Source organism: Anolis carolinensis, chromosome 2 (assembly GCF_035594765.1).
Source record: "Anolis carolinensis isolate JA03-04 chromosome 2, rAnoCar3.1.pri, whole genome shotgun sequence".
In the NCBI taxonomy this organism is placed as follows: domain Eukaryota; kingdom Metazoa; phylum Chordata; class Lepidosauria; order Squamata; family Dactyloidae; genus Anolis; species Anolis carolinensis.
In genome coordinates, this window is record NC_085842.1 from 190,018,522 (window position 1) to 190,043,242 (window position 24,721).

General features: G+C 41.5%; 1 protein-coding gene across 3 annotated transcripts in view; it reads right to left on the bottom strand.

Moving 5' to 3' along the window:
• trpc4 (transient receptor potential cation channel subfamily C member 4) overlaps positions 1-24,721 on the bottom strand; it is a 181,867-nt gene that overhangs the window by 19,528 nt on the left and 137,618 nt on the right. For all 3 annotated transcript variants that reach the window (XM_003216851.4, XM_062971373.1, XM_062971374.1), the window contains 2 exons: positions 17,740-17,879; positions 5,488-5,801 (listed from right to left, as the gene is read on the bottom strand). In XM_003216851.4, coding sequence (XP_003216899.1) covers positions 5,488-5,801; positions 17,740-17,879 — 454 coding nt within the window. The remainder of the gene's footprint in view (positions 1-5,487; positions 5,802-17,739; positions 17,880-24,721) is intronic.

Sequence of the window (24,721 nt, forward strand, 5' to 3'; positions counted from 1 at the left end):
GAGTTAGAGGGGTCTATGTCCCACTTCCCCAGGCCAAATGAGCCAGGGGAAAGTAGGATAGCAGTCAAAATTGCTACTGCCAGCTCTGCTTCATGACTAGTCCAGCTGTCTTCCCTCTAACTCAGGGGAAAGCTCTGCATGAAACCTGGGTCAACTGAACCCTAGGCAAGGCCACATTGAAGCAGCACTGACACAAGTTCAGCCGGATCAGTCTTGTGCAGTGTTTAGCCACAACAGAGCTGATCCAGATACACAATGACCGAGACAGGGTTCTCAACCTTTAGTCCTCTAGGTGTTTTGGACCAACTCTCAGAAATCCCATTCAGCATACCAACTGTTAGGAATGTTTGAAGCTGGAGTCCAAAACACTTGGAGGACCAAAGGTTGGGAACCACTGACCTAGAGAAAAGCCTGTGTCCAGTATCTACTCTTGCTGGGTGGTGAAGGTGAGGGAGGACAGGGCATGTTCCTCTATCATTCCTTTGGCATGAACTCCAAACGCACATGGAATTTTTTGCTAGCCATGGCACACTGAGCATTCCCCCCCCCCATTTTTATTTGCAAATTATATCAAATTAGCCATTCTGTTGTGATTTATTAGATACAGAACGTATGAACTCAATGCTTTTTTGTGTCTTCCTATATATTATTGAGTTCCCAGCTCCTTTTTCTATTGAGTTCCCTGCCTGAAGTCATTAGATGTTGTTCCTTCACAGAGACTCTGAAGCACAACATATTTGTACGCAAAAACACATTGAGCTTTGGACTGCAATTTAAATGATTAATGTATTGCTTTGTTTACCAGAAGAAGGCAGATTGGGATCTATTAATAGAGGGAGGTTGGCAAGGATTTCTAACCCCTAATCATTCAACATTAGCAATACTAAAGGGATTCCCATTCAGCCTAAATTACTGGAGTGGGGTGCATTTTCACTTGAGTCAGGCTGTATCTCTCCATTTTTGGATTTAAAAATGAAGCTAGAAGTGACCAGAAATAACCACCAATTTACACTTCCTTTTTTCTTATCTCTGTTGAATTATTAATTTGTTTTCAGGGAGTTGGGAATATTAAAGGTCTGACTATCAAATCTCTGGCAATTTGGGTGTGTGTGTATTTGGGAGGGGGCATCTGATCAAGGGCAACACATTCTCCATCCATCTTCTGAATTGTATACTTAGCAGGACAGGTTAAGCAGGCTTGTAAATTTATATGGGAGGTCTGCCAGCTCTTATCCCTCCTGAGACCCAGAATGAACTGTTGGGCTCAGCATGAGGAACGTATCTTTTACAACAGACTTTGTTTAGGGCAGTGGTTCTCAACCTGGGGTCCCCAGATGTTTCTGGCCTACAACTCCCAGAACTCCCAGGCAGTTTACCAGCTGTTAGGATTTCTTCAAGTTGAAGGCCAAAAACATCTGGGGACCCCAGGTTGAGAACCACTAGTATAGGGGCTTCCAATTAGTACTTGGGCTGTTTCTCCCTCTCTTTCTTGTGGCAGTTGTTATGCTAAGGTCAAAGAAAAAAAAGGACCATATTATTTGTACAGTTGCCTGCCTACATTTGTAGTTTTCACTTTGTAGACTCGATTATTCCTAGATTTGATTTGAAATGTTCTTCCTAGGAATCTCTAGGTCCTCCAGTATGAATCTATAGTCAACTACCTCCACTCATGTTGGAGGATCTAGAGAGTTCTAGAGAGAAAACCTCTCTAGGAATTTCTAGGCTCTCCTTTGCAATTCTGTGGCCAGCGTCCAGTGGAAGTTGACCTCAGGTATGATAACAACAACAGCAGTAATATACAAATAGTAATTTATTTATTCATAGTTTTTCACTTTCATAGTGGTCCTATGTCCTGTAACTCCAGTGAACATGGAGGGCTGGCTAAAATTTTTAGAAAGTAACCATGTACTTTTCCATTTCTCAAAAATCACCAAAATCGTTAGATTTGTCATTACTTAAAACACATACCCACACACACACACACACACATCTGCATTCTATAGGCTTTTTCTCCTATGGCACACCCCCAACACACCTCCCATCCATCTGTGTCACCTCAAAACCCACAACAGAGCATGAAGTGACAGCATGAGGCACAGCCATGAGCTGGCGCTTGGAAGAATGTGATTTTAGCCCTGTGCAGTCACTATCTAAGCATGCTAAACTGATATATGGAGAAAGGCAGACAGCCAGCTCTTTGGTCTCCTGTTTCTTCCCTGAAGGGGAGAGTCTCTACAGAACAGAGGCCAACAAGAAAAGCAATGACGAATCTGAATCATTGTCTGTGCAGTGTTTGCATACAATCTAATGGGTTTTGTGTGCAGGAAATTTGGGGACAGAAACAAAAGGATAAGTTTTTATAAAACATTTGAGCAATCAATGAGAAGATACTTCACATCTATAAAATATCCACAGAGACACGAGAGGAAATACTAATAACTGGGTCTTTTTCCTTCTCCGCTTGCAACTTGAGTCAAAGGCAAAGGTGTAGAGCAGGTCTGCACAACATGTGGCCTTACAAGTCTTTCATGCGGCTCAAAGAAACTCCGAGCCTAAGCCTTAGAGATGGAGGTCACACACAGCGCTACAGAAGAGTAGAAATCAGATCCTGTCATTCCCTCCTCCAAGAGTTTTACCTCTACATGTTTCCTTTCTATATGCATCAAAGTTACCAAACTAACCAGTGACAAAGGGGGCACTACCGCCTACTAGGGATGTTGTTAGACTCAGGCTGGAGCAGTTGGGAGTGGGGATCAAATTTTAAGGGGAATTGGACCTTTATTGCTGTGAAGATGGGGATCTTGGACTCCAAGTTATTATATTAAAATTTAACATTAGATTGGCTGTTTTAGAGGGAGAAGGAGGCGGTAAAGAAGAAGGGCCTCAGTTCTTGTCTCTGCTGCTATTTTTTAATCTTCACTTCTGTTGTCACCTTCTCATCCAGTGGCAAAACTGCCATTTAGGCTAATCCTGCTGTTTGTTAACAAACAAAGTACTACTGTGTTTGGAGGATAATAAGACTTTTCGATTAGATGGACAAAACTAGACCTCTTTTCACTATTGAGTCAATGTTGAAAGAACCACACACACACACACACACACACATATACACACACACACACACACACACACACACACACACACACACTGAATTCTAGCATCAAATGTGAGAATTGTCTTCGTCTTTCATTTTGTTACCTGAAGTAACTGAGAGTTTCCCAGGGATGACGGCTATATACATTTGCTGTAAAAACAGCATCATGGAGTCAAAATACAAACTAATTTTTAGATAGTAGAACATGTTAAACATTTTGTGTTACAGTAGAGTCTCGCTTATCCAATGTAAACGGGCTGGCAGAACATTGGATAAGCGAATATGTTGGATAATAAGGAGAGATAAGGAAAATCCCATTAAACATCAAATTAGGTTGTGATTTTACAAATTAAGCACCAAAACATCATGTTTAACAACAAATTTGACAGAAAAAGTAGTTCAATACGCAGTAATGCTATGTAGTAATTACTGTATTTACGAATTTAGCACCAAAATATCATGTGTATTGAAAACATTGACTACAAAAATGTGTTGGATAATCCAGAACGTAGGATATGCGAGTCTTGGATAAGTGAGACTCTACCGTACTTGTGTAAAAGGATCAAAATGTGAAAAATGGGCAACTATATAAAATGTTCTTTCTTTGTCTAGCATTCTATCTGAGGTAGTTTGAAACAGTTATCTATGCCAGGAAAATGAGATGGTAGCTTTGAAACTCCATATGAAGCACCTGATTGCATCCTGCATCAGGTCATCACCGTTTAATCAAAATGAGCCAGGCTTGGGTTTATTCCAGTTGGGTTCTTGTTTGGATGTTATAATCTCATATTTTATTTCATACAATGTTGTATTATTATATGAAATCTAATTGCATACTTCCATAACCTTTTCATGTGGTATGTGAATCCCGCCACTTCATCACATAACTTAAATTCCACTGAGTTCTACACTTAAAATCTGGTATTCTGTGGGTCCACTACATTCGTTTTGGTTAAAGTGCAGTTTTTGAGTCTTTTAAATGTTGACGAGAGCATTTCCCCCCCCCCCCCCCCAAGGTATCAGGGAGAGATTTCTCAAAAATCACGACATCGAGAAATGGATTTTTCTCGAAACTCCGGATGTTTTGCCAAATTTTTAATGAAGTAGCATTAATTGCTCTCAGGTTAGAAACATCCAATTTGTGGGAGAAGAAACAGGGGGAGGAGTCAAAATAAACTTTTTTGGGCAATTTCCTCCCCAAGCTGTTGGGAATTGTGGGAGTTGTAGTCCAAAAACCAGCTGAGCTTCTGCTGCTGCCTCTTCAAATGGGATTCCCTCCCACCTCTTCCTCTCGGCTGTTGGGACTTGTGGGAGTTGAAGTATCAAAAAGCATCGAGAAGGATGGTGGGCAGGGCTAAATATGCAAGACAACTGAGTGCATTAAACAGTGTGATCCCAAGGTAAGGAAAAACTCTTTTTTATTACAGAATGGAATTAGACTGAACTCTCTTCTTCTGAACACTTCCCAGTGTAATCTAATGAAATCCCCAGGATCAGGCCTGGAGTACACATGGCAGGTACTATACAATAGCATCCTGGTTGAGATAAATTAATTGTACATATATCTGTCCAATTAGAGTGAACCAGTTCCCTTCTTCATGAGATGGAAAAGTGAAGAAGATCAGGTAAGCAGAATATGTTATGTATGTCATATAACTGTATATTTCCATTACATCATAGTAATACATTCCTGCTAGTAATACCCACATTACTGAGACATGACTGTGGGTGTAAACCTCCAAACCGAGAAAAATGTTACTTTAACAAGGATGAGGCTTTTCAACATTAGAAGTGAGAAAACTGCCTTATATAAAGTCATTTGAAAGGAAGGAGAATACTTCAAGGTTCCAAGGAAATGTTTTCCAACTGTACCAGAAGATACTGGGAATTAAACAATAATGTCTCTTTATTTTGAAAGTGCATTAGTAAAATCCATAGATGCAATACACATATTTCTCCCATTCATTCCCAAGTGTTTATATAACAAAGCTGCTGTTCCTTTCCATTTCAACATAATGGAATGAATGTGTACAAGCAGCAGCAATGCCATGAATGGGAAATCTGCTCCAGTGCCACATCACTGTATTCCAAATGCAACCTCATTCAATAGCTATGAAATATATCATGGCATTCAGAACATTTGCATTATCTATCATGACCTATATAATCATAGCCTCCAGACAGTGCTGATCTAGTTTGGATTCTATCTTTACTGCTGTCAGATAATTTTTATGACCAAGGCCTTCTAGCACTAGTGTCGTGCAGTCTATATTTCTTAAAATAATTTCAGCCTTCCATACAATGTTTTACCAATAAATCAGTACAGAAGTAAATAGAATTGTGTGAAACAATTAAAAAGATGTGAAATAGTAGGAAGGGACATGTTAACTTACGTTGAAAATGCATTGTTTTGATTTTCACACCTTATCCCTTTGCAGCGATCAGTTTCAGTAGTCTCATAATAGAAATATAGCTGGTTGAGTCCATTTGCAAAAGCTAGCAGCACAAGGCAGTAGATGAACAGAAACTTTAAAATGTCCAGCAGCATTCTTCCAAGGGAGATCTGCAATGGTCCCAGGTGAGAATTTGCAGTGAATAATGAGATTAGGCGGAGAGAACTAAAAATGTTTGCAATAGCAAACAGGGCCTCAGCCACCAGGGTTGGGTGCCACATATCCCAGCTCTGTCTTGGGAGTAGCCCACTGTACTGAAAAGAAAAGAGTGAGGTAACATTAACAATTTTTCCTGGCTCAATTAAAAAAAACATTTAAAACTTCACAAGTTTCATGTTTATTTTCATGGGTTTAAGACCTTATGTTTTCACATATTTATTTTGGTTTAAGATTATCATTTAAGCAAAGTACTAGTTATGGTTTGTTTATTTGTGTCAGGAGAGACTTGAGAAACTGCAAGTCGCTTCTGGTGTGAGATAATTGGTTGTCTGCAAGGACGTTGCCCGGGGATGCCCAGATATTTTGATGTTTTGACTGTCCTTGTGAGAGGCTTCTCTCATGTCCCCGCATGGAGCTGGAGCTGATAGAGGGAGCTCATCCACACTCTCTCAGTTGGATTCGAACTGGCAACCTTCAGGTCAGCAACCCAACCTTTAAGTCAGCAGTCCTGCCACTGAGCCACTGGCGGCTCCATGCTAGTTATGGTGAATTTAATTTAATTTTTACAACAGAGTCCTACGTTCAGATACAGTAGGGCTGTTATTTGCAAGGCTTGCTAAACAGGCTGAATTTTCTTTTTATGTACAACTGAAACATTTTTTGCAGAGTCTACTGTTAAACACTGCATTTTGTTGCTAACAGATTCATGTAAATGTCTAAAAAGACACTAGATTTAGTGTTGCCAATTTTTTGCAACTCTAACATTGAGCTAAGGAGACCCCATTTGGGTTTGAGACCCACAGTTTAAGAAGCAGCATTCTATGGTATATTTCAGGTGAAAGTGCACGACATCATTAATTTTAGGTAAGAAAAAGATAGGGTTTAAATTATACAAAAATTGTATTATGCAAAAGGTCCTGGAATGCATCCATCATGTAATATGCAGACCTACAATACAGTTTGCAGTTCTAGGGAACCTGTTTCAATAAGGAGTAGTATATAACTATGAAGCAAACACATGCTTGCTTGCAAAGAATAGTAAAGCACCTCAGCCTCTCTAGATCAGAGTTTCACAGGCCCCTTCCACACAACTGAATAAAATCCCATATTTTCTGCTTTAAACTGGAATATATGACAACTAGCTGTGCCCGGCCACGCGTTGCTGTGGCGAAGAATGGTGGTATGGGAAATAAAGTATTGAGGAATTGGTGGTAGTTAAGGTCAAGGGTAAACGTTTTCCCCTGACGTTAAGTCCAGTCATGTCTGATTCTGGGGGTTGGTGCTCATCTCCATTTCTAAGCCGAAGAGCCGTCGTTGTCTGTAGACTCCTCCAAGGTCATGTGGGATGACTGCATGGAGCGGCGTTACCTTCCTACCGGAGCAGTACCTATTGATGCACTCACATTTACATGTTTTTGAACTTCTGGGTTGGCAGAAGCTGGGGCTAACAGTGGGGGCTCTGTCAGTTCCCCCAATTCAAACCTGCGGCCTTTCGGTCCAGAAGTTCAGCAGCTCAGCGCTTTTAACATGCTGTGCCATCAGGGGACATTATTTCCTAAAGGTTGTGAATATACAATATTTCTGATTGTTTTTTTTGTCTGTTGGAGGCAAGTATGAATGCTGCAATTAGGAAAAATGATTAGGATGTAATGGCCTTGCAGATTTAAAGCCTAGCTGTTTCCTCCCTGAGTGATTTTTTTGTTGGGAGGTGTTAGCTGGCCCTGATTGTTTCCTGTCTGGAATTACCTTGTTTTCAGAGTGGTGTTGTTTGCGATATTTTATATGCTTCTACTGTCTGTGGCCCTCAGAAAACAGAGGATTGGCCAGACTTTGATTATGGGAATCCTTTGTTGGGAGGTGTTAGCTGGCCCTGATTGTTTTCTGTGTGGAATTCCCCTATTTTCAGAGTGTTCTTTATTTAGTGTTCTGATTTTAGAGATTGTATTGTTCTGTTTTATTATACCACATTAATTTTTATATATTCTGATTTTAGTGTTTTTGAATACTTGGAGCCAGATTGTATTCATTTTCACGGTTGACTGCAACACAACAATAATAATAATAATAATAATAATAATAATAATAATAGTAAGGATAGTAATGATAGTAATGATAGTAATAATAATGGCTTTGGTAATACATAGTGCTTCACTGCCTTCTCAGCTTCCTTTCTGGAAGAATCCTTTCTTGGGAGGTGTTAGCTGGCCCTGATTGTTTCCTTTGTGGAATTTCTAATTTCCTTGCTTTATTTACTTTCTTTATTTCTTTATTACTGTCCTGGTTTTAGAGATTATATTGTTCTGCATTATTCTATCCTAGAAATTATTTCATATCAAAGTAGAATCTCACTTATCCAACATTCGCTTATACAATGTTCTGGATTATCCAACACAGTCTGCCTTTTCATAATCAATGTTTTTGTAGTCAGTGTTTCAAATTCATTGTGATATTTTACTGGTAAATTTGTAAATACAGTACAGTAGAGTCTCACTTATCCAACATAAGTGGGCTGGCAAAATGTTGGATAACCGAATATGTTGGATAATAAGGAGGCGTTAAGGAAAAGCCTATTAAATATCAAATTAGGTTATGATTTTACAAATGAAACACCAAAACATCATGTTAGACAACAAATTTGGCAGAAAAAGTAGTTCAATACGCAGTAATGCTATGTAGTAATTACTGTATTTATGAATTTAGCACCAAAATATCACGATATATTGAAAACATTGACTACAAAAATGCGTTGGATAATCCAGAACATTGGATAAGCGAGTGTTGGATAAGTGAGACTCTACTGTAATTACTACATAGCATTACTGCGCATGGAACTACCTTTTCTGTCAAATTTGTTGTATAATATGATGTTTTGGTGCTTAATTTGTATAACGATTACCTAATTTGATGTTTAATCAGCTTTTCCTGAATCCCTTCTTATTATCCAATATATTTACTTATCCTGCCGGCCTGTTTATGTTGGATAAGTGAGAGTCTACTGTATATTGATCATCTTATATTATCTGCTTAGAACTGGATTATATGAGGCCCCTTCTTCACAGTTGTATAAAATGCACACTGAAGTGGATTATATGGCAGTGTGGAGTCAAGATAATCCAGTGCAAAGCAGATAATATAAGATTATAAATGGGTTATATAGCTGTGTGGAAGAACCTTGAGTCTACACTGCCATATAATCCAGTGCAAATTAGATAATCTGTGGAAGAAGCCTAAGTGAGGCCTAAATCTGCCTGTCCCCTAACTGAAACCTGGCTGTCCCTTGGTTGCTAGGCAACGAAGTGGGCAGAGATTAGCCCTCTAAACTGGCAGCAATTGGATAAAAACAATTATTGCTCTCCCTCTAATTAGGACTTTATTTTTCTTTTCTTTTTGTTGTATCAACCTAGAGGCGTGGATGATGGGTTGTGTTGTCAAATTTCGAGGTTGGGGGGCCTGTAGTTTTGTTGTTTTGTCCACTGCCCTGATGCCATCACTCTTTTATATATATAAATGTGGACTCAGACAACCCAGTTCAAAGTGAATATTGTGGGATTTTCTGCCTTGATATTCTGGGTTATATGGCTGTGTGGAAGGACCCTTAGATGCTTTGGACTAAAGCTCCCACAATTCTTAACAGCTGGTAAATTGGCTGGGATTTCTTAGAGCTGAAATCCAAAACACCTGGAGGAGCAGTTTGAGAAACTTTCTATATGAAGTGGACTAGGGGTCCTTCTACACAGTCATATAATATCAAGGCAGATAATCAAGGCAGATAATCCACAATATCTGCTCTGAACTGGGTTATCTGATAATGTGGGATTTTATACAGCTACTATGTGGAAGAGATTCTCAGATGCTGTCAGGTCACAGACAACCTAATGTCACCCACTGAATGTTTGCCATTACCTCTGCATTCTCTCCAGTCCTTGAATAAACAGAATTACAAAGTGTAAAGAAGTGTGTGTTTTTGTTTTGATTTATGGATGACATGTTTGTTTGATTTTGTTTTAAAAGTCATGTTTGGCTATGTTTAAAATGGGTAAGTATTAGAGTTGATAATATGTAGGGGAGGTAACCGGCTCAGCATTCTGAGGCAGGTTACTATAGCAACAGGGGCGGAGCCAATCACCATTTGGAGAGAAAAGGAGGGAACGTTTTAAACCCACTTTAGTCTGTGATTTTTAGTCACAGGAGATAGACTAGTTCCAGATAAGGGAAACAGGGAGACAGACCTCTAATAGACCAGACTAAGCAAGTTGGGTGACTTGTTTAGGGTTATTTGTAGAGGCTGTGGAGTAAGGGGAAGAGACCCCAGTAGATCCAAGTGATCAGTTTATAGATTGGTTCGGAGAGGAGAAAGTATTTTGGAATTTGGAACACCTCACATCTATTTGTAACAATTATTTAAGTGCCTCAACGAAGTTATAGCAACCACAAGCTTTGTACATGAAATAAACTTGTTTTTGTTCTTTAACCCATCTAAGTCTCTGTCACACTCATATTCTAAGCTAAGCAACATCAACATCAAAAGTGAAATAAATAAAGAAAGCTTAAAAAGAATAAGTATCCTCTGCCTGACATCTCCACAATTGGTGGCCAGAGCTGAATAAAGCATATTTATATTGGTGGCAGCGAAGATAGTTAAATATATATATAATAAATAACTAGTTGATTAAAGTCATCATCGATTCCTCCCTGTCACATCATCTTTACACAAAGCAACTTAAATGGAGTGAGAGGGGGCTTCCTCCTCCCAAGCTGCATTGCTCAGTCACATTCTGGAGCTCAGGTAAGTACCATTTTTTCTGTATGTAGGGGGATGACAGGATCAGAATGCTAGAGAGATGGAAAGCAGCGCCAAACCAGATTTAGCATGGCTAGGCTGTGGGGCCTGGCAATGCCTTTGTCTGCCCATAATGCAGCCCTGTACTGTCATGTTTCATGTCGGTTTGTCACTGCATTATATGCCTGTGCCAAACCGCCCCACCATTCCCCATAGAATGGAGGAATTAACCCTTAAGGGAAATTCTGCATCAGTGGTTCCCAACCTTTGTCTCACCAGGGCCCACTTTGACCAGGGCCCACTCTTCAACATTAGTACCAAAAGGGTAACGAATCAGTTTTTGGTCAACTTTAGATTCGGTTTAGTTATTTGAAGAGAGAGTTCAAGAGGGCGTGAAACCGTTAAGAGGTAAACGGGTGGGGCCCGCGCAGTCCGCCCGGAGGATTCATGGCCATCTGTCGGGGGTGCTTTGAATGCGATTTCCTGCTTCTTGGCAGGGGGTTGGACTGGATGGCCCATGAGGTCTCTTCCAACTCTACTATTCTATGATTCTATGATTCTATGATTCTAGGTGATGATTCAGAAAATTGCATTGGATAGACCACATCAGCTCTAGTTTCTGATACAGAACCATCTGCTTGCCCACAGAAAATCATATCTAATAATCTAGAGCTGATGTGCTTTATCCATTGCAATGGTCAGCTCTGCAGAAAAAATAAATAAAGAGGAAGTAGATTTGCAGACCAGGTTTTAATTCTTGCGGCTCACTGTTGGGCCACGGCCCACAGGTTGAGAACCACTGTTCTACATAAACACTATAATCCATTTTGGAAGTGGATTAAAAGGAACAAGGGTTGCTGTGCAGTGCCCACAGAAACACTCCAGAAACTGGTTCAAGGCTGGGATGGTGAGTCCCCTCGGGTGAGAAGGGCGGGGTATAAATGTTGTAAATAAATAAATAAAATAAATGGTGGCTGCAGTATTTGCTGATTGTGGATTGGAACTGGACCCAGGAATCGCAGTATGCCAATTGTGAAGCTGCCCTGAGTCTCTCTCTCTCCCCTCCTCCCTGGGGTGAGAAGGATGGGATACAAATGTATTAAATAAATAAATAAATAGGCAGCAGCACTCATTGGCTCCTTCCAAGGTGCGAGGGTTTGCCGAAGGACGTATCCCTGGATCTCCCTCGGCCAGGCCCTTGCTGGAGGAAAGAGTTTCCTTCAGCAATGGCCTGGCCAAGGAAAACCCCCGGCATGCTCCTTGTATGTGTTTTTTAATATGTTGTTTCTGGTTTGACAAATGCTTCTGTTAGGTGCTGTATATTTTGTGGACACCCTGAGCTGGCTTCAAATTGAATTATAGTGTCTGTATAGAACCATCCTAAGTTGAAACTCGGGAAAAGTGTTCTGTAACCAAACCCCAATGGGTATCAAGCCAACTTCAGTATCCCTGCCACCATGTTTTTTTCCATTAGTCTGTTGAGCCATGGAGAAGATACCAGTGCAGTGACTGGCAATCAAGCATAACATAAGAGAGTTAGCACGGTTCTCCTCTCCCTGTCCAGCAACACCTCAAGCTCAACTGTTTATGTTACGGGTGGCTCTCCATGCTTCAAAAACTACACCTACATTTTACAGTTGTGGTATTTTAAAATAGCTGTTAATAATCCTGCCAAATATTTCACAGATGAAAACACAAAAAATCCTGTGCACAGATGCCTAGGTAAACACAACAGTAGCACTCAGCAGTTCAGGGAAGATCGCCTGCTTGGCATATCCTAGTTGGTATCCCAGCTAACATCCAGAAAACATATCATGCAACCCTCCAACATTTCATAGGTGAAAACAAATGTCACCAAAGAACATCATAATGTGATGAGGAGGAGCCTCCGGTGGCCTAGGGGATAAAAGCCTTGTGACTTGAAGGTTGGGTTGCTGACCTGAAGGCTGCCAGGTTCGAATCCCACCCAGGAAGAGTGTGGATGAGCTCCCTCTATCAGCTCCAGCTCCATGTGTGGACATGAGAGAAGCCTCCCATAAGGATGGTAAAGCATCAAAACATCCGGGCGTCCCCTGGGCAACGTCCTTGCAGACGGCCAATTCTCACTCCAGAAGCAACTCAGGTTGCTCCTGACACGAAAAAAAAATCATAATGTGATCAAGATGACAACAGTTATTGAGGAAGAATACATAAGCAGTCATTAGCTTTTACTGGAGATTACTGAGAAGAGCAAGATTCTGTTCCTCTTCCCTGCTGAGAATTGAGTTAAAACTACTTTTGACTTTGAACTGTCTGCAGACATTTTTGACTTTGAACTGGGCCAAGGGCAAAAAAGGTTAAGTGGGAGGAGGAATGGAATCTGGGACATCAAAGAATTCAAAATGATCTTGACAGACTAGAGAGGGCCGAAACTAACAAAATGAAGTTCAACAGGGACAAATGCAAGAATGGGGGGCGCCTGGCTTGACAGCAGTGTGTGCGAAAAAGACCTTGGAGTCCTCGTGGACAACAAGTTAAACATGAGGCAACAATGTGATGCGGCAGCTAAAAAAGCCAATGGGATTCTGGCCTGCATCAATAGGGGAATAGCATCTAGATCCAGGGAAGTCATGCTACCCCTCTATTCTGCCTTGGTCAGACCACACCTGGAATACTGTGTCCAATTTTGGGCACCGCAATTGAAGGGAGACGTTGACAAGCTGGAAAGCGTCCAGAGGAGGGCGACTAAAATGATTAAGGGTCTGGAGAACAAGCCCTATGAGGAGCGGCTTAAAGAGCTGGGCATGTTTAGCCTGCAGAAGAGAAGGCTGAGAGGAGACATGATAGCCATATACAAATATGTGAGGGGAAGTCATAGGGAGGAGGGAGCAAGCTTATTTTCTGCTGCCCTGGAGACTAGACACGGAACAATGGCTTCAAACTACAGGAAAGGAGATTCCACCTGAACATCAGGAAGAACTTCCTCACTGTGAGGGCTGTTCGACAGTGGAACTCTCCCCCCCGGACTGTGGTGGAGGCTCCTTCTTTGGAGGCTTTTAAGCAGAGACTGGATGGCCATCTGTCGGGGGTGCTTTGAATGCGATTTCCTACTTCTTAGCGGGGGGTTGGACTAGATGGCCCATGAAGTCTCTTCCAACTCGACTATTCTATGATTCTATCTTAAAAGCAACAGGGAAAATGGGACGACAGATGAATAAACAGGACTGTGTCTCCCAAATTGGGGCAGTTAGAGGGCATAGATCAGGGGTCCTCAAACTTTGAAAGCAGAGGGCCAGTCCATGGTCCCTCAGAGTGTTGGGGGCCGGTATATAAGAACAAATTCTTATGCACACTGCACATGTCTTATTTATAGTGCAAAAAATGAAAAAACAATACAATATTTAAAAATAAGAACAATTTAAACCAACATAAACCTACCAGGATTTCAATGGGAAGTGTGGGCCTTCTTCTTGCTGATGAGATAGTCAAGTTAATTAGGATTGTTGTTGTTGTGTGCCATCAAGTCATTTCAGACTTAGGGCAAGCCCAAGTTAAAAACTGAGGGCAGGGGTGAGATAAATGACCCTGGAAGGCCGCATCCAGCCCACAGGCCTTAGTTTGGGGACCCCTGGCATAGATAATGCCAGACCACATATTTCGGATTACAAAGATATTGTGGGTGGATGCATTTGCAAATGGCTGTCCTCCTGGAAGTAGACACAAAATGAAATGGACATGCTACAAATAAGCATGGAAATGCAAATGGACAAATCATTTGCATAAAGATCATGAGAAATTGTTTCCTAACACTGCACCTGCAGACTGCTGAGCCTTTGAAATCATTTTGGAAAAAGACTCCCCTTACTGTGTTGAATTCAGTTTGGTATAAATGCCACCAGCTACAATTATTTATTTATTTATATCCTGATTTTCTCCTGTGCGTGGGATTCAAAGTGGCGTGCAACATATAACATTCATACAAATACATCCAACCACAATACATAATCAGATAAAAACATCATATCCTAATATAAAAAATCCGATTAACATATCAAATAAAACAATTTAAAAAACATGCAGCAAGAACCATTTACAGATATCCATAACCTCTGGCCACTGAAGTCATTTGTCAGGTATGATCAAATTATTTATCAGACTGGCAGTGCCTATTATCATTTGTCTGGGAAGGCTTGGCTCCACAGAAAGGTTTTAATTTGCTAACAAAAGTCCAGTAACGAGGGGGCTGATTGTACCTTATTAGGGAGGGAGTTCCAGAGCTGCGGGGCCACCACCGAAAAGACCCTCTTCTCTTGTTCCCACTAAACGCACCTACAGTGGTGATGGGACCAAGAGAAGGGCCTCTCCTGAGGATCTCAGGGCTCGAGTGGATTGGTAGAAGGAGATAGGGTCCCTCAAGTAGGCTGGGCCCAAACCTTATAAGGCTTTGTAGGCCAAAGCCAGAACCTTGAATTGCGCCTGGAAACAAACCAGAAGCCAGTGTAGCTGCTTCAGGAGCAGGGCAGTTCTTTCTCTATATCCCACTTCTGTGAGCAGTCTAGCAGCTGACCTTTGAACGAGTTGAAGCTTCCGAACGCTCTTCTGGGGCAGCCCCATGTAAAGTGTGTTACAGTAATCTAGCCTGGATGTGACTAAGGTGTGTACTACCATGGCCAGATTGGGCTTTTCAAGGAAGGGGCACAGTTGGTGCATGAGTTTTAACTGTTCAAAGGCCCTCCTGGCCACCACGACACCTGGGACTCCAGGGTCAGCTCTGAGTCCAGGAGGAGCCCCAGACTGTGAACCTGTGCCTTCAGGGTGAGTGTGACCCCATCCGGCACAGGTTGCAACCCAATACCCTGATCAGCCCTACGGCTGACCAGGAGAACTGTCTGGATTCAATTTCAACCTGTTCAACCTCATCTAGTCCATCACAGCTGACAGGCTCAAGGTTCAAGGCATCCTTGGCAACAGGTGGAAAGGAGTAGTAGAGTTGAGTGTCATCTCCAGATGATCTCTCCCAGGGGATTCATGTAGATGTTATATATCAAGGGGCACAGAATTGAACCCTGCAGGACCCCACTGGACAAAGGCCAAAGCAGGAGTCCCCCAGCACCACCTTCTGGACTCAACCCTCTAGGAAGGACCAAAACCACTGCAAGACCCATTTCCACAAGGCGGTCCAGAAGGATACCATGGCCGATGGTATTGAATGCCGCTGAGAGGTCTAAGAGAACCAGAAGGGACACACTCCCCCATCTAACTCTCTACGTAGATCATCTACCAAAGCGACCAATGCCATCTCAGTCCCATGGCCCGGCCTGAAATCAGACTGCAATGGATCAAGCTAATCCATGTCATCCAGGAATCCCTGGAGTTGTAAGGCCACCACACGTTCCAGGACCTTGCCGAGGAAGGGGGGATTTGACACTGGCCTAAAGTTGTTCATGTCTAAGTGGTCAAGCAATGGTTTTTTAAAGATGGGCCTTACTATGGTCTCTTTCAGGCTAGTTAGAATTACACCTTGGACCAATGAGACGTTAACCACCATTTTGACCCACTTGGACAGTCCCCCTTTGGCAAATTTTATAAGCCATGAAGGGCAAGGGTCTAGGATACATGTGGTGGCTCTCACTCCTCCAAGGATCCTGTCCACATCCTTGGATTGAACAAGTTGAAAAGAATCCATTAAAACAGGACAAGTCAGTGCCTGAGTCACATCCAATGTTACTGTATTTAAACTGGAATCCAGCTCAGAATGGATCTGAGCGACTTTATCCGCAAAGTGCTGAACATATTCCTCACAATGAGCCACCAAGTGGTTAGAGATCGTCCCACTCGGTGACGAGTGCAGAAGACCCAGGACCGCTCAGAACAGCTTCGACGGGCGGTTCTTTGCAGATGCAATGCTGCCAATTATGTAATTTCTTTTTGCTGCTTCCAATAGGCTTTTAAATAAGCTCTGTCCTGTGCTCGGTCGGACTCGCTATGGGTCTGGCGCTAATGACACTCTAGCCTTCATTTCTCTTGCTTCATCGCCACCAGCTCCTTGTTGTACCAAGGGGCTGGTTTTGCTCTGAGAGGGCGTTCGGGAGCAATTGTGTCAACTGTCCTGGTCTTTTCCCCATTCCAGAGATCAACCAAGGCTTCGACAAAATCACCTATCTCTGTGGCAGGACAATCCCCAAGAGCCATCAGGAACCTATCAGGTTCCATAAGCCTCCTGGGGCAGACCATTCTAATTGGTCCCCCCCCCCCCCCAATTGGTCAGGGGCAGCGGTAAGACTAAACCTGATCAGGTGATGATTGGTCCATGACAATGGGACTATAGATAAGTCCTGCACACAATCACCTTCCTCCCATCCCATAGAAAAAAATGAGATCTAACATGTGTCCAGCTGTATGGGTAGGGCCAGAGATTTGTTGGGACAGCCCCATGGTTATCATGGCTGCCATGAATTCCTGAGCTGCGCCCAACAGGGCAATCTCAGCATGGATGTTGAAATCCCCCAGTACAATAAGCTCCTGAGTTTCTAACACCAAGCTCGAGACCACCCCGGTCAGCTCAGCTCACTGTAGTGCAGTGAGGTGGGCGGTACACTAACAGAATCCCTATTCTGTCCCAGCAACTCACTCACAGATAGACACAGAAACTCAGATGATTGTGGGATGGGGCACCTGGTCAGGGAGATAGTATTCCTATAGACCACCGCTACTCCCCCTCCCCGCCTCCTGGGTCTAGCCTGCTGCTGTACAGAGAACCCTGGAGGACAAAGCCGGACCAAATTGACTCCTCCAGCCTCATCCAGCCAGGTCTCCGTAATACAAGCCAGGTCAGCATTTTCATTGCAGATTAAATCTTGGATGGCTGTTGTTTTGCCATTCACTGACCTGGCATTGAGCAGCAGCAGTCTAAGCCTGACTCTTCTAAGTGCTAACTATGCATCTATGTCAGTCAAGGCTATCTCAAGCAAAGATTGAGGGGCCTATACTTTAATTCAATGCTATCCCAAATAAAAATGACAAGAGTGAGGATATTGCTAAAAATCTTATCCCCTGAAAAAAGGTAACAGAAAGTGAAAGTGTCCAGTTCTGTTCAGGTCTCTACAAAACATAAACCTTTTCTTAGGAACGTTCTTTTTATCTTATAGGCTGCAGTAGTATATTGGTCACCAAGGAAGGTCAACATGAAGATTTTGAAAAGCAAACAGAACAGAACTATGTCCGAAGTAAATGCAAGTCATATAATATGGCAAGAATACATGTCTGTCTTTTACCTTTGAAAATGCAACAATTTTTAATGATATTGTTGCAAGATATAAGGAGTTCATTACAAAATCCATCAGGTTCCACCAGTCATGGATATAATCCTGAAGGCCACCATCCCACATTTGCTTGATTTCACCCCAGATAAACCCTGAAAACAGAAAAAGGAGACATTTTAGCATACTTAAATACAGTTGGTCCTTTATATCCAGGGATTCTGTATCTACAGATTCATCCATTCCCTACCGCCACTGCATCCCCCCCCCCCCCCGCCCCCGCCCAGTAAATCTTTATTTTACTATTCCATTCACTGCTCTGTTGCATATAATGAGAATTGTCCAACCATGAGTTTTGGTATCCACAGGGAGTCCTGGAACCAAACTCAATCAGATAGCAGTGATAGCACTGTTGAGTCCACAATCAAATTGCATTTTAAAAGCAGGACCCATAATTATTTTGCATGTGTAACTCATGTTTCCATAACTCACAGGGAACAATCCAGCAGACACTCTCCATGACAGGCTCTGTTATGTAGAACAGCTGAAGCTATTCTTCTCAATGTATGGTGTACTTCTATCTCCCTGACTACATCCTAGCACTGAAGGCAGTAGAACTAATGTGAAAGTCACATTAGTCCTACTGATTTGAATCCTGCATCAAATTTATAACCATCTTTCAATCTTTTCTTTCCTGCAAATAAATCATCTTATAGAATACTCCCTAAAACTCAGCATAGGCAACATATTTCCCTTTTATTTTCCTCAGGGTTCTGCCCACGTTTATTGTTGGAAAATAAATCTTTTATGACCTTGGACAACCATTTGCAACATCTTTTGTTTTCCATGGCAGTCATAACTGAGCTCACACATTCTTAGGAATGGCTAATTGCAAACACTTATCAGATTTTATGCATCCAGGTGCTTGTGGAAACCAAGATATTTTTTAAGTTGCTAAGGAACTTCATGCTGAGTCTTATATACCTTTGAAAATAATGGTTTTGGGGGAGAAAATGTTGGGAGTATTTAAGGTCATAATCCTATGACAAAGATGCAGGTTTTTGAATGGATCAGAACCATCCCTGTCCTGTAGAAAAAGAGAATTGTCTTCAACGTAAAATGCAAAGTTTCAATTACATGGTTTCCTTGTTATACTCTACTGTCTACATATTTCATATTTATCTTAAATACTTTGATGTGATTCTGAATACTACAAAATACTCACGATTCATGAAACTGAAATTCGTAAAGCAAAATTATTTTGAAAATGCGAACAAACCCGGTAAATGGTTAGCCAGGAAAATTTGGAAAAAAATTCAGGCACGACAAATTGTGAAAATAAAAGGAAAGGATGATGAAATTACGGAGGCAGAAATTATAAAAGCAATAAATTTTTTTAAAACCTAACAAATCACCTGGCCCTGACGGCTTCACTGCAAGCTTTTATAAAACAATGGAAGACAAAATCATCCAATCTCTCAAAAAAAACGAATGAATCAGGCATTACAAGAAAAAATTATCCCAGACACATGGAAAACATGGAAATTATCATGATATATAAAGAAGGCAGAAGATAAAGAACTACCACCCCATTTCCTTACTGAACACTGACTACAAAATCTATGCAAATATTCTGGCAGAGAGAGTAAAAGGATTTCTAAATTCATGGATAGTGGAAGATCAGAATGGGTTCTTAACAAATAGAAATGTAAAAGATAACATAAGAATAGTGCTGAACACAATAGAATACTATGAGACTGTACATCAAAAGGAAATGGGGTTGTTATCGCTGGATGTGGAAAAAGCCTTCGATAATTTAAATTGGGAGTGTTTTCAATTACTATTCCAAGAGTTAGATTCAGGATTCTGCTTTCAAAATGCAGTGAATGCTATATACGAAGATCAGAAAGCAAGTATTATTATTAATGGACGCAACACGGAACAATTTACTATCAACAAAGGCACCAGACAAGGCTCACAACGATAGAAGAATTCGGTTGACTAGCTGGACTTAAAATTAACAAGAAAAAGACAACGATTCTAACCAAATATATGCCAAAGAAGAATTAAGAGGAATTACTGACCATCTCTTTGAAAATCAAATATCACTGCAAGAAACAACCAATTATTGGAAAATAATTATATTGCAACTTGGAAAGGGATAAAATCGGATTTAGAAAATTGGAGAAACTTTAACTTATCACTACTAGGCCGTATTACGTCTATCAAAATGAACATTTTACCAAGATTATTATATTTATTCCAAAGCATCCCTATAATCCCGAACATGAAACTATTTAAACAATGGAACAGTGAACTGATGAAATTTACTTGGAATGGAAAAAAACCCTAGAATTAAATATTTAACTATGATTACACCAAGGAATAAAGGAGGATTTGGTTTTCCAGACCTCAAATCTTATTTTGAAGCATGCACCTTAGGATGGGTAAAGGACTGGGCAAAGCTAGATAAGAAAAAAATCTTATCTCTTGAAGGTTTTGACCTGAGAAGAGGGTGGCATGTGTACCTATGGCACGGGAAGACGGCGGTCGAGAAGAATTTTGGCAACCACTTTATAAGGTCATCCCTCATCAAAGTATGGAAGAAATACAAAGATTATTTTTACATGAAAACACCTGTGGCTCTCACTGCTGGAGGCCAACCAAAGAAGAGTTCTCAGTTGGACAGAATGGACCACTTACAAGGGAATATTGACAAAAAAGGGTAAAGATGAAGGCCTCCAAGTAAGAGGATTTGAAGAACTTTCCCAAAAATACAAAAATATCTCCTGGCTTCAGTATATGCAGGGGCGGTTCACCCGTAAGGCAAACCAGGCAGTTGCCTGTGGTGCCATTCTCTTTGGGCACACTTGAGGAGCTCCCCCGTGCGCATGCACACACCCTGCCTCCTCCTCCCAAGTTCGCTCGCAAACCTCCCAGCACCAGGAAGTCGAAGGTGGAGGAGGAAGAAGCACGCAGCTGGGCCATGGCTCTGCCTTTGACTTTGGCACAGCAGCAGGCAAGAAGAGGAAGGAGGCGAGGCAAAGGTTCAATGCCAGACCCATCCCTCCTCCCCTCCGGACTCTCCAGCGATGCCTCGGGCTCCTGCTCCGCTCCTTCCTCATTTTCCCACCTCCCCCCACCATCCAGGCCCCCTCCCACTGCTTGGTGCTCCTCAGGGGCATCTACACGCAGGAACCAAGGCAGTTTGGCACCACTTTCCCTGCCCCGGGCATCCTGCTCTGCCCCCTTCCCTTCCCGGCTGAGCCCTCTCCAAGGCTGTTCAATGCTAATCAAGGTGGCCATTTGGAACATTAGGAATTGTGGGAGTTAGTGGAAATAATAACCATGAATATGAACATAATCTGGCAACCAGTGTTTAAAAAATCTCTAAAATCAGGACAGTAAACAGATAACAACACTCAGAGGAATTCCAGACATGAAACAGTCAGGGACAGCTAACACCTCTCAACAAAGGATTCCCCCAGGCAGGAAGCAGCCAGGCTTTGAAGCTGCAAGACTATTTAATGCTAATTAAGCTGGCCAACTGCAACACTCACACTTGCCTCAAGCAGAAAAGAGTTCTTTCTCCCACTCTGGACACCATTCCACAGATATATAAACCCCACTTTCCTAGTTTCCAACAGACCTCCTTTAAATGGATATTTGGCAAAAGGGAATATGCATGAAGGAAAGCGGGCAAATGGGCCGGAAAGCCCTTCTGCAAGGCTCCCAGCTCTCCTCTCTCTATTTCCCTCCGGGCTTCTTTGGTGCTGCCTTCGCTCCCTGCCTCTTGCCTCTTGCCTCCTGCGCAGCCCTCACCATGCGGCTGGCTGCCATTTGCTTCCAAAGGCTCCGTGTTCTTCGCCCACAGGGAGCGAAGCATTCGCCGAGCATTCAAGGCGAGCCTTGGGGGCTGTGAAGGTACTTCTTTCTGACTCCAGGGAGAGAAGGGGCAAACTACATAGGGCCACAGGGTTGTTGTATGTCTTTCGGGCTGTGTGGCCATGGGGCCTCCTTCTCTGGAGGCTTTAAAGCAGGCATGGGCTGATAATATAATATATTATATATGCATATAATAGTGATAATAATATTATAATAATGTAATGCAATATAATAATAATAATACACTATTATAATGGTATATATTACATGTAATATTACTAATAATAGTGCAGTGTAGTGGTCTAGTACAATATAATACAGTAGTCTCACTTATCCAACATAAACGGGCCAGCAGAAAGTTGGATAAGCGAATATGTTGGATAATAAGGAGAAATTAGGGAAAAGCCTATTGCGTTGGATAATCCAGAACATTGGATAAGCGAGTGTTGGATAAGTGAGATTCTACTGTAATACTAAAATGCTATACTGTAGGCTGTTAGGAATTGTGGGGGTTGAAGTCCAGAACACCTGGAGGGAAGGCCCAAGTTTGCCCATGCCTGCTTTAAAGCAAAAGCTGGATGGCCACCTGTTGACTGTGTGGATCCTAGAGTGGAGCTTTCTCCCATACTAGGATCCTATGACTCCTTCCTTAGGAAACCTCTCGGGTTTCCTAGCAGTTTGAATACATGCAAATGTGAGTAGATCAATAGGTACTGCTCTGGCAGGAAGGTAATGGTGATCCATGCAGTCATGTTGGCCACATGACCTTGGGGGTGTCTATGGACAACACTGGCTCTTCAGCTTAGAAATGGAGATAAGCTGCAACCCACAGAGTTGGACACAACTAGACTTAATATCAGGGGAAAACCTTTACCTTTGAGTTATATTTATTTGTCCTGTATGTCACCTTTTCCCCTCTAAAAATGCTCCAAAGCAGATCATAAGCATTAAAATAGCAACAATTTAGAAAATGTGTTATTCCACACAGCCATATAACCCAGAATATCAAAGCAGAATAACCCACAATATCTGCTTTGAACTGGGTTATTTGAGTCCACTCTGTCCTATATCCCAGTTCAATGTTTGGTGCTAAATTCTCAAATATAGTAATTCCTACATAACATTACCATGTATTGAACTGCTTTTTCTGTTGATTTGCTGTAAAACATGATGTTTTGGTGCTTAATTTGTAAAATCATAATGTAATTGGATGTTTAATAGGCTTTTCCTTAATCCCTCCTTATTATCAAACATTTTCGCTTATCCAACACTTTTATTTTTCAGTGATTGGTTGGGGGGGGGCAAACTTCTGTTCACTTACACTTGAAAATTACCTAGGTCCGGCCCTGAGTATATGCAAATTAAAGAAGCATTTGGATTAGATAAAAATCAAGCTTTAATGAGAATCAGGACTGTTGGAACAAAGTGTTACTATCGGACAGGAAAAGGATTACTAAACTATATAGTAATTTAATTGAATGGGAAACGGAAATAGAAGAAATAAAAAATTCAGTGATACTCTGGGCAAGAAATATTGGCAGACCAATAAATCGGAAGGAATGGGAAACAATCTGGACAAAAAAATTAAAATATACGTATGCCACCGATCTAAAGGAGAACTGGTTAAAAATGATACACAGGTGGTATTTAACATCAGAAAGATTAGGGACAATGTATAAGGATAAGGACAAAAATGCTGGAAATGCAAAGAACAAATTGGTACATATTTCCACATGTGGTGGAGTTGTAAAAGAACATTTTGGAAAATGATTCAGGAAGAGTCCAAAAAAATCCTAAAAATAAACTTACCACTGAAGCCAGAATATTACCTATTAGGAATGACTGATATGCAAGTAATGGAGGAAACAAATAATGATAAGATCTTTGCATATCTGATTGCAGCAGCCAGAATAATATTTGTCAGTGTGGAAATTGGAAACTAAACCCAATCGGGAGCAATGGTTAGAGAAAATAATGGAAATAAAAAAACATGGATAGACTGACATTCTTATTGAAAAGGAATACTGGAAATCCCCTGAAGGAGACGGAATGGACTTGCTTGGAAGAATATTTAAAGCAGGAATACTATGGAAGAATCTTAAAGACTGAAAAGTTGGAAGACAATGGAATAAAATTAAGACTATAATTATATTGTTCTTCTCTCTTCCGCAGTTACTAAGAAGAAAGCCGAATTTGGGAGGAAGATGAACGGAAGCAAACCAACCTCCCGCCCCCACCCCCCCCTCCCATCCCCATAATGCCCTACTCCGCCCCCTCACTTCCTTTACCCTTCACTTTTACCAACCCCCCCATTCTCCCTCTTCTTTCCCTTTTCCCAACCTTTTCCCAATCCTCTTTTTTGTGTTTTGTTTTATCTCTATAAACTTCAATAAAAACTATTTTAAATAGAAACTGACTTGTCTAATGTCCTCCTAAAAGGCATTCACTGCAGCAAAGATTCTAGCAAATTCGAAATTAGGATTCAATATCAACACAGCCCTGTTATGTAGAGAATTCCTGAGAATATCCTGAGAATTATGGGTCTTCCTGCCACAACAAATGATGTGGAAAATGTGTAGTAACAGGAATTATATTGCTAATAATGTCAAAATTAAGTCCTGAAAAGGCAATATAATGTTTTAGCTTTTGTTTTCCTTCTTCCCTCTCCTTGAATGCTCATATTTCAATCTATTTTCTTACTTTTTTTCCTCCATCGGAATGAGTCCATTTTCAGAGAATGGCTCAGGAAACAATGCTGATGTGCGTGAGCAGAATGTTCTTATCCTATGTCTGGGTAGAAGAGTTTTGAACCCCAACATATCTTACTTTGCACAAGCTTCCTTGGCATGCAGCATCCCATTCAGATAAGTAAAGGAAGAAATTTCAAGGAAATTATGCCATTTCATAATGTTGTTTAACTGCATTATATGGCACTGTAGACTCATATAATGCAGTTCAATGCACTTAAACTGCATTATGAAACTCCATTTTGGCAGTGCAGATGGGCCCCAGTTTCTGTCCAAAAAATCTTGAAAAACATATGATTCTCCTGACACAATTATGAGACTTATCCTCCTACTATACGGTTATCCACCCTTCCATTACTATTTGG